We start from the raw sequence: 11,063 nt of genomic DNA, 5'->3' as shown, positions 1-11,063 counted from the left end.
TGAGATGTCGATTTTTTCTTGACCCCTTTTTCAATTAAAGCAACACAAAGCTTGCTATTTCCATGGCATAATAGTCAAAAGCCATCTAGGCTTTGCATCAACAAAGGTAAGATTCGACATGAATTTTCTTGGTACCGAGTTCACTAGTTGTGGAATCAATCAACTGTGTTCGAAAGAGTTAAAGTAAAATTGGAAGAAAATCCGTCTAGTCTAGAAGAAGCACACGAGCAAAAAAAATTATACACGTCACCAATTAGCTCTGGAGATGCTTTACGTTGTGACCGCCACTGACGACATTAATAAGGTGACTCGATCCTATCGAAGTGTGCCAAATTGGCTGTTCGTTTGTGTACCTCGTGTGATTCGAGTTAGCTTGCTCGCTTTTGTTCGACTAGGGTTATCTTGTCGTATCGGGTCCTTGCATTCCCATTCCGAGCCGCAATAACTATGTGAACTAGTAGAAGTCTACGTGTGGGCCAAAATCTGAACAATTATTCTAAAGACAGATCTGAAAGCACCAATTTGATTAGTTTTTGTCAGATGAGTCCAAGGAAAAGTCGCTGTTTAGCTGGATTTTTCTGGTCACTAGAATTGTCTATACTGTCATCTATATGGCAACGTGCTATTCGCATATAATTGAAGCCCCATCCCCATCTCTTGTCAAACCAATCTACGGAGAGGTAAAGCGGGGTCAACATCAACTAAATAACTTCCAACTCTCAGAACGTCAACCACGTGGGAACAAAGGAAAAAAATTTGGTCAACGACGCTTGGTTGGATGTGGGACTGCATTAGTTCTATTCGTCCTTTGCTCAACAAGTTTGACTCGTGCTCGAGAAGGAGAGATCGTCACGCTTACTCAACGTTGCTGTCATGAAGTCGTGGAGAGGATTTATGGCGTTTTTTTATTCAGATCTCAGAGAGATCATTGTGAAAGCATCAGAAAAGAAAATTGACGAAAATTGGGTAAATTCATCTTTTGACTGTTTTGTTTGGCTACGAGACGATAAAAATGAAAAATATAGATGAAAAATAGTTTCGTTTTCAACGGATTTTCTTGTCAAGCATAGAGCTGATAAAGTAGAGAAAAAGTATTGTGTGTGTATGACAGTCATATAACATATGATGACACACGGAGAAGCCGGCCGATAAAAGGCGAGCTTTTCAAAATGTAAGCGTAAAAATTGATTGAGGTGCATATCCATTAGAACTAGATTGCGATTGGTTGATTATGCCACATTAGTCATGCGACCAAAATAAGATACTTTTTTTTTAGTTTGGAGGGGTTATTATGCCTAGGCTTGCTGGAATGTTAGGTTGTGTGCAATTGTGCCGTGGCAAGTCGAGAGGAAAATTATCAGAAAAGTTATAAATCTATGACACTTATTCATAAACCATTCTCTTTTCTTTTGCAAATTGAGTCCTAGATTTTTTGCATTTATGGCAATTCAGTCCATTCGGCCAACATTAGCGTGCCGGCGCTAACGTGGCACTTTTTTTATTAGTAATTTAATACGTTTCAAATTATGTACTTATTTCTTCTGGCTAGACCAAGCCTCATCGGCCCTCACCTCTGGTGGGAGGAAGAAGGAGAAGGAAAAAAAGAAGAAGGAAAAATCAAATAATTTTTTTGAAAAATATTAAAATATTATTAAAAATTGCCACGTCGGTGTCGGCCAACTAAAGTTGACCGGATTGACTAAATTAATACAAATGCAAAAGATTTACGACTTAATTGACAAAAAAAAAATTTAGAATTAAATTGGCACAATTGCGATATGTTTAAGATCTTTTTATTAATTTTTCATAAGCCAAATCCAAATAACTTGACCACATACCCATCTAAATCGAAAAAACCAATTAGAACGTCCGACATGTCCCACCGAATCCAAAATCATCATCCAAGTGATGAAAGGCCTACAATGTGTTCGATTTAGGGGAAAGTCCCAAAAGAAATGTTCAAAATATTCGCACAATCTTGTAATGTCAGACGTCTTTTAAGTGCATCAAAACTATCAAATAAGTAATCATGGGAATCTTTAACGATAGATCTTGCTTGCAAATAACATCACAGTGTGTTGCCCATCTAACTTGGGTTTGATAGGTTATATGTATAAAGGCACAAGAAATAAAAAAGCAAAAATAAGAAAATTGTGACAATTCCTTGTCCTAATGTTCACACGCCCACGTATATCCGCTCGTGACCTGTTTATTTTATTTTCTAGCCAACCACGTGACACTAAGATCTGCTGAACCCGTCCATGATAATTAGGAGTGTCAATAATTCAATTTAGTTCAATTTTTCATCCATGATAATTAATGGTGTCAATGATTCAGTTCAGTTCGATTTTTCAAAAAATCGAACTGAACTAAATCATTAAAGAGTATGCTTGATTAAACCAAAACTCGTCTTGAACCGAATCGAATTGAACTGAAAAATTCAATTCAGTTCAGTTCGATTAAGTTTTCGGTTTAATTTTCGATTTTTCTTTTTCTGATTTTGATTTTGATCTTTTTCTTTTCTTTTTTCTTTTTTTGTTTCAAAATTCAAGTCTCTTCTTCTGCCTCCTCTTCTACAGAGAGAACCCAGTCCGTGAGAGCGCATAAGGGCTTTTCTCTCTCTCAAGAGGATGATAGAACACCACCGTGACTCGGACGGTGAACTCAGCAGTGTCGAGGCTTTGATTCCAGGCTTTCCAGCCATGCCAGTTCGATAAGCAGCAGCTCCCGCCGCAACTGCAGCAGCTTCAGCCGCCTCTCCTTCAACGCGGCGCTGCTCGACCACCACCGCGGCCCAGGCCTCGCCATAAAGCAGCATCGGTCCTCCACTGATTCCGCCTACTCAGCCATGCGTTTTGAAAAAAGTCACGGGAAGAGAGAGAGAAAGAAGCACGGGTGCTTTAAATGCGAGGCAGACAATACATTCAGTGACTTTCGTGAATAAAGAGCAGTGTGAGGTCCCTTGTCATCGCATGATGTGATTGCTCAGTCTCTCCCCACCCACCTTCATCATCATCCTCCTCGTTCTCTCCGTGTCTTGCTTTTTTTTTTTCTCTCCCTCTCTATCTCTTCTCCCGAAGGAGGGGGCCAGCGAGAAAAAGAACAAGCAGGGAAAAAGGAGCGAGTGAGAGAAAAGGAGAGAGAATAAACCAGTAAAGTGAAATGGAGATAGAAGTGAGGGAGAGGAGTCCACCAGTGACGGGCGAAGATTGAGGAAGAGAGAGAGAATAAAGCAGAAAAGGGGAGAGACAAAGGACAGCCCAGAGCACTGCTCTCAGAGCAGAAGTGATTCGAGCGAAGGAGAGAGAGCGCGCGGTAAGGGAAGGAAAAGAAAATTTGGTATCCGCAAACTGATCCAAACTTAACTATTAAAGCACCCAAATTCTTTTGCTATTAACCGAATCGAAAATTGAATTGACCTGAAAATATATGAAATTTCAGTTCAGTTCGATTCAGTTGTTCAGTTCAATTATGACACCTCTAATGATAGTGACGGTCATGATCATATACTAAAGATTATGACGATGTGAGATGATATATAGAGTCGTTATTCACGAGGAAAATATTTTTCCTAATTTTTCTAGGGTAGTGCTTTTTTCCTCCTCTCTTAATTAAGAAATTCCATTTTTCTTGTGTTTTGACCAATGTAATCCTTTTGTGGTCCACCACTCTACAAAAATGATCCTTTTTTTTATTTAGGTAACTCTTTTTATTTTTTTGACCAAAAAGAATCTCTTCTTATTTTGTTTCTTTTCTTTTTTATATTGTCCTTATGGATCCCTCTTCCTACTTCTTCTTTCTTTGTATGCCTTTGACGTCTCAATTCTATGCTCTTGCCAATGTCTCACTATTTTCTCTCTTGTAAGCCATTCTTTTCTTTCTACACACCCCAAACAGTGACGCCTTTGTGGCTAGAGGAGAGAGAGAAATGCAACTCTTTTATTTAGCCTCTCTCCCTCTACTGAAAGAATTCTTATTTTCTAAAAAAATAAAAACAATTTTCTTTTAAGAGCAAAAATCGAAAAACACACTTTAAACCGTTTAACTCATGCAAAGATGATGGAAATGGAGGATAAATGTATTTAATGTGATTCGGCCATAAGTAGATACAAATCTATAAATAAAAAAAAAGCTCTAGGTGTTTTCGCAATTGCGATGTTACTTAATCTACTCCATTCTAAAATCTATGTTTTGTTGCATTGAGGAAATTCAAGCGGTCAAAAACTTCGTAGTTTTCTTTTATTAAAGCATAATAGACCTCGTTAAGGGCGGTTACTCCATTTAAGCTATACTCCAAAGTCCAAATCCCGAGAAAAAATGAAGATAAATAGATTACTACTAGACTAAGACACTTGCTTGGCTGTAACAATGACCGCCACCACAATAATGCCAAATTCCAACAATCTTAACTTTGCTTTCAACAATCTTCTCTCAACCAAAAGTCATTTCAGCTTCCATACTAACTATACCTAATCCAGTAGTAAGGTAAAATACTCTCCTTATACTCGGGAGATTGCTCGTCAAAAAGTTCCTAAGAAACTAAGGACACAACCCTCACAGGCCTTACCTTCCCTCCGAAGCTTATCCACTACTTTCACAGCGAGAACTAAGACATCAAAAGGTGGAAAGAAAGAAAGAAAGAAATAATAAAAAAAAAAAAGTGAGATTCGCAAGGAAAAAATAAAAGAAGAAACAAAATAAAAAGAGTTGGACCAAACAAAAAATATGATCACTTTTTAGAGTGGTAAGCCATACAAGGGATAATATGGTCAAAACACAAAAAAAAAATGAGTGTTTTAGCCGAATGAGGAGTGAAAAAAGCGCAAAATTTTTTCTATCCTATGCAGCATCTCATCAAAGGACGATTGAAAAAATGTTAAAAAGAAAGACTTCATGTTCAAAGGAAAAAAATAGAGGGGGAGATCGGACGGGTCATCCGGGGGTGATCAATTCTAGATGGTCGATTCTCCGTCTAGAACCGATTCTCGATTTTGGTTTGGTTTTTTATTCCACATGGGAACTAGCCAATTTTGTCCGTGCAAATACGAGGTTATCCCCACCTGAATTTCATGTCATTGTTCCCCATAATAGGATACTTTAGATTAGGTGGAGTTAGGGCAAAGTTGTTGGAATAGCAAGTGATGACAAAATTGTTTGGAAGTAGTAGTAGTTTCTACATTCATCCCTCTCTCTAAATTAAAGAATCTCACATTTCCTTGGTGGGGTGGATCCAAAGCACTCGATATTTGAGACGTTACTTCGATTCCTCGTTAATCTAGAATCCATGCGCTTTTGTTATTGCGGCAAACTAAGGAATCCCTCTAGCAACATGCAATATCTGTCCTCGCTCCAGCACCTCGATATAGACTAGTAAATAACTCGACTTGTCGAGCCACAACGATGATCATGGCATCTAGTGGCGCTCCCTCACGAAAGTTCATGATCTTAGAATCAGATAGCTTTTGAAACCGGTAGCATTTCTTGAGGGGATTCAATATGTCACCACTCTACGACTTCTCGAGGTTGAGCATTGTGAGGATCCGACGAGGTTATTAGAATAAATAGGCAATTTCTCTTTGATCCAAGTGTTTCAAGTAATTGGCTGCCAAGGTCTAATGTGTTTATCCAATGGGATTCGCCACCTCACTTCCTTGAAGAAATTGAGAATTGTTCGGTGTTTCTCTCTAAAAGAAAGGTGCCGAATAGAGAGAGATACAAATAGAAAGTGGTGCAAGTTGGGAAAAGGTTGTGCACTTCCACGCTTCTCATTTAGATAATTGTTTTCGGAGCATGTGGTAGGAGTGATAAGGTGCACTGGGTTTTGGGATAGTTAGTAGGAAAAAAATTCCGTGCTTGTGTTTGTTAACTAAGCATTAGGCTGTGGTTCCGAGTTCTTATTATGTGTTTCTTTGAGGTGAGTAGGGACTTGTAAGGTACCTACGGGATGAGCGACCATAATGCGAGGGTTCCTAGAGGAAGGGCAGCTCGGGAGGATCCTAGAGTGGATAGAATTCTGCAAGCGTTAGAAGCATTATGAGATATAATGGGATAGCAAGTAAAGAACCAAGTCGCTGTTGTTGCTGCCGCCACCGGTAGCCAAGCTTGCCTCGCCTGTCGCTCAAGCCGCCAGCTACCCATGACTCGCGCCCTTATTATTAATGTCGAGCCACCGCCTCGCCGTTTGTTGCTCACAACCCGTGACCCCCAAGCATCCGTGAACCCGAGTTGACTTGTGAGCCACCATCCACCTTCATTATTGCCATGAACCACACCGCCAACTTGAGCCTTCGGGAGAGCCGAGGACCGCCACCAGCCGAGCCGTCCACCACCCACAACAGCTACCCGTGAGCCCTGCTCCTTTCATTGCCGGCATCCACGAGTGGCCATTGTTGTCGCGCTCGAGTAGCCGCTCGCGAGTCACCACCGCCGTCTTCGCCAACCGTCATTAGTTGTGAGTTAACCCCTAATATGTAATTAAGTCATTAACTATATTTAGGGGTGGATTAGTTTAAGTTAATCGTGGTTAGCTTAGAATAATGATGGTTGGGTTAGTTTAATTGTAGTTAGGTTAAATTAATTAATCCCGATTATGTTAAGTTAACCTTGATTGTGTTAAGTAACCATAGTTACTTTTAATTAATCATGAGTTACTAGTTACTTTTTATTAACAGTAGTTACTTTACTATTAACTATAGTTACTTTGATTTAACCGTAGTTGCTTTATTTAAACTTGGTTACTTAAATTAATCGTGATCGGAATAATCAACTAAGATCGAGTTAACTAATTATTGTGGTGCTAGTTAACTATGGTCGGGTAAATTAATTGAGATGAGTTGATTGATTATAGACGGGGTTAATTAATTAAGATTGACTTAATTAATTATAATTAGATTAATTAATTATAGTTGTTCTAGTTAACCTTGATTGGAATAATTAATTATTATTTCTATGTGCCTTGATTTCATATATTTATATACACATACTTTAATATGAAGATTAATCACCCATGTTGGAGTATCATGTTCAATGGAAAGAGTATGTTCATGTGATTATGTGTGAATATCTCATTGCATTTTTAAGCATGAAAATGGCTTTGAGCCGAGTTTTAAGCACGATCGTGTGTATATTGGACTAAATGCAAAAATATAAATTGGCTTAATTGGGTGGCATGCTTGTGTGGTCACATTATGGATACCGTTACCCTTAGGTACTTGGAGACGAAGTCGACACCCTTAGGTACATGGGGTCGAGCTTGATATGTTCATGTCGGCGGAAGTTTAGAACCATGCGGTTTATCGGATGCACAATAGTTTGTAGGGGTGAGCGGTTCCGGGTTTCGGGTAGGTTCCACTTGGAACCCGAAACCTACCCGCTAGTACAGGTTCTTCATTTTTTGGAACCGAGAACCTACCCTCTGGAACCCGGAACTTGGAACCTACCCTGTCACAGGTTCTGGATCCGGTTCCAGGGTACCCTAGAACCTGTCAATACAATTCCTTTTGCATCAAAATAGAAGAAAGTCTGAATATTTGGATTGAAAACAAGCAAAAAGTCTTCCCACAAAAGTTTTACAAGAATATTCCCAACAAGAGTGCCTTGACAGCAATGAACAAATCTCTCTTCGACAAAATACCTAAAAATATTGAGATGACAAACTATTCTTATCACAGGAAAAGAGCTTAAACATAGTGTGCACTGAGACATAATTTCCACTCTCCTACCCGAAAGATGATCAACATTCAAACTTGCAAGACAAAAGTAAAACACCCCACTTGGATGCATTTTGTAATGCCCACAGGAAACATTCTTTAAACACACGAAAGAATACGGCTCAATCTTCCATGGAGGAAACATAAGGTTTTCTTTCAGCCCAAAGGTTGTAGAATAAGTTAAGGAAAAATTGCCTAAGCATCCAAAACATCTACTCCGGAGGAAAGTGCCAAAGCATCCAAAATGACCAAAACATCCATATGCAAATAGCTTATCACGAGCCTCCCTTTCGATTACATAAGACCCAAAATCTAACCACACGAAACCAAATGAAACAACAAACTAATATTAGTTTTAAAATAAAATTACTATTAACTAAACTGAAACAATTAATAGAAAGCTTCACCACGTATAGCAATTCCACGTCAACTCGTAAGCTTTAATTACCGAGGATAATGTCTTCATTAAGACAATCCATATCTTAAAAAAAAAAAAAGAGATTAAATAGAGCATTCATTCGAAATATATATAAAGGAATTACAATATATAAACATATAAACGTCACTTACCCGACTCAAACATTTCAGCATTCTCAATGCATTCTTCAATGTTAATTGGCATACGAGCGGCTCTTAACCAATCTTGAGTGCAAAGCAAAGCTTCCACAACTTTAGGAGTCAATGAACTCCGAAAGCCATCAAGCACACGACCCGATATACTAAAAGTCGACTCCGAAGCAACTGTAGTTATGGGAATAGACAAAACATCTCGAGCCATCAAAGATAGAATTTTATATTTTGAGCCGATAGTCTTCCACCACATTAAAAGATCAAGATCAAGAGTCTCTTCATCTTTATCTTGAAGATACTGGGTCAAGCTCGGATTTGTTGCCATCGTGTGCTTTTTTCTTTGAGAGCATATAGGTTCTCCGCCAAACTTGGATGTCATACTTGCTACTAGCTTCATTACCAATGGAATTGGAACTACTACTACTAGCACTCAAACTTTGGCCGCCACAATTTTGCTTGCTTGAAGCAAAAGATTGCTCATAAAATTCATACAACTGCTCCAATGCTTTCTGCACCTTATCACACATCTCATTGATTCTCGATTCATCATCATAAATTTGTCGATAACAGAAACTCACATAATTCAACTTCTTTGTAGGATCCAACACAATGGCAATCAACACTAGCATATTTACCTTATCTAAATTCCCATAATATTTGTCAAATTTCTCCTTCATTGTCTTTCCCATAGGCCCAAGCTTAGGATCCAAAGAATTCGCTGCGTCTTTCAAATATTTGTACAATGCAGCTATCCCCTCGAAATAACCATTTGAAGTGACATATGAACTCCCCGACATCACTTTGGTGGCTTTATAAAATTGTTCTAGAAAATCGGAAAGAATAATGGCATTTTTCCAATCATCATCTTTAGGAAGATCATGGTTAAGCTCACCTACGAAAGATAAATCCTCTTCTTCCATCCTTTCAAAGGCTTGTTTGAATTTTATGGCGGTGTTTAACATGAGGTAAGTGGAGTTCCATTTAGTGGCAACATCAAGACAAACCGAACCTTTATAAGTGATCCTTTCACTTTCAATGCAAGATTGAAATGATTTGGCTCTCATGGGAGAGCTCCTCACATATTTAATCACGTTTCGGACACGTTCAATAGAAGCAGCCACCTTAGACATGCCATCTCTAACAATCAAATTCAATATGTGAGCAGTGCACCTCATGTGCAAGACCTTGCCATCTAATATCAATGACCCTTCTTTTGAAAGTTTATCCTTCAAATAACCAATTGCAACATCATTCGAACTAGCATTATCTACGGTGATTGTAGACACTTTTTTTCTATTCCCCACTCGTAGATGTATTTCTCCACCATTTTCCCAATCTCCCTACCTCTGTGACTATGCATCACCACAAAATTGATGATCCTCTTATGCAACTTCCAATTTTCATCAATAAAATGTGCAGTGAGACACAAATAATTCATGTTTTGAATGGAAGTCCATGTATCGGTGGTGAGTGCGATCCTCGAATTATACTTACCAAAGTAAGTCTTCAAGCAAGTTCTTTCACTAAAATATAACTTCATGCAATCTCTAGCCACTGTAAATCGTGATATATGCTTGAAAAGAGGTTGTAACTCACTGATATACTCACGAAATGCAACACGCTCCACCAACGAAAATGGTTGTTCATCAACTATGATGAACTGAGCAAGCTTTTGCCTACAACGATCTTGATCAAACATCCAAGTCGATAAGACACTACCAAGATCTCCCCCACTTTGCCATCTACGTTGTTATTACGTGGTGCAAAGAATTTCTGCCTCTTATCTACATTGCGAGGAAACTTCTTGCATGTTGCCAAATGCTTCCTCATCGAAGAAGTACCATTAGAAACACCGTATTTTAACCGAACCCCACAATGCATGCACCTCACGTTATTTGCTTTTCCAGACTCCTCATTTATGATTTTCGCAAAATGATCCCAGACATCAGAGGTACTTTTCTTATCACGAGGAGGAAGACTAGCTCCAAGTACCTTGTTTGTCGCACTCGCACCCATGGTCGAGGATGGCTCTTCTCCACCTTCATTGGTTGACAATCCTAATTCAGTGTCCGGAGTCATCTCCTCAAGTCCATCCACTTCCATTGACAAGTTATCTTGATACATTAGCTTCATACATCAAAAAACAAAAGTAGTGAATTGGGATTTTCCGTAAATGCAACGGCCAATTACAACCAATAAAATAGGAACACTGGAAAAATTCTGACATTATTGGCTAATACATAGATGTAAGGGAAGAAATTGTTTGGGAAAGACAAAATAAGTTAGTGAAAGGAGGCAAATCTATCTATTTTCGAATGGACAGCTTTACTTGTGAGACAATCTTTTTATTCCCTTTGTTCATCCTATATAACTAGCTCAATTCAATTTTACCATGTTCATCAAGCAATTATGGAGTATACATAATATCATTGTTGAAAAATATAAAGATATTGAACGTTAGGCAAGCAAACTTTCATGAATGTTACGCTTCAAACCAAAATCCAATATACACCGCAGATGTACATGAACATTACAAACCAGACATTGTATTTTAACCACATTTAGATGCCAAAGGTGCAGTTAAGGTTTTTTCCAGGAAACAACAAAGCACATAATTCTTTTCATCTCTTTCCTTACGAAAAAACAAAGCATATAACTACAATTGTCCCACTAGAGTTCGATGGATGAGGGTTTCTTCTGCAGCAAATGCACCCAGTTGCCATGTTAATGATCACTTGGGTGATCATGAGAACTAGCACATATATTAAACCAAGAGCCAAAGCA

General features: G+C 38.6%; 1 protein-coding gene across 1 annotated transcript; it reads right to left on the bottom strand.

Annotated features, from left to right (window-relative positions):
- Positions 1 to 8,316: 8,316 nt before the first annotated feature.
- LOC125312868 lies at positions 8,317 to 10,398 on the bottom strand. Its single transcript, XM_048272652.1, has 2 exons — positions 10,149 to 10,398; positions 8,317 to 8,794 (listed from the first exon to the last, which is right to left on the bottom strand). The coding sequence occupies exons 1-2, from the start codon at positions 10,380 to 10,382 to the stop codon at positions 8,564 to 8,566; spliced, it is 465 nt and encodes a 154-aa protein (XP_048128609.1). The 5' UTR covers positions 10,383 to 10,398; the 3' UTR covers positions 8,317 to 8,563.
- Positions 10,399 to 11,063: the final 665 nt, after the last annotated feature.

This window comes from Rhodamnia argentea, chromosome 1, assembly GCF_020921035.1.
Source record: "Rhodamnia argentea isolate NSW1041297 chromosome 1, ASM2092103v1, whole genome shotgun sequence".
NCBI lineage: Eukaryota > Viridiplantae > Streptophyta > Magnoliopsida > Myrtales > Myrtaceae > Rhodamnia > Rhodamnia argentea.
Note: the sequence above shows the minus strand (reverse complement) of the source record. Positions and strands in the feature narration are given on the sequence as shown.

Coding starts and splice junctions, on each gene's coding strand:
- LOC125312868 (XM_048272652.1), bottom strand. CDS start 10,382: ATGGAAGTGGATGGACTTGAGGAGATGACTCCGGACACTGAATTAGGA. Junction 8,795..10,148: donor TGAGGTGCATGCATTGTGGG/GTTCGGTTAAAA, acceptor ATGTGTGATAAG/GTGCAGAAAGCATTGGAGCA.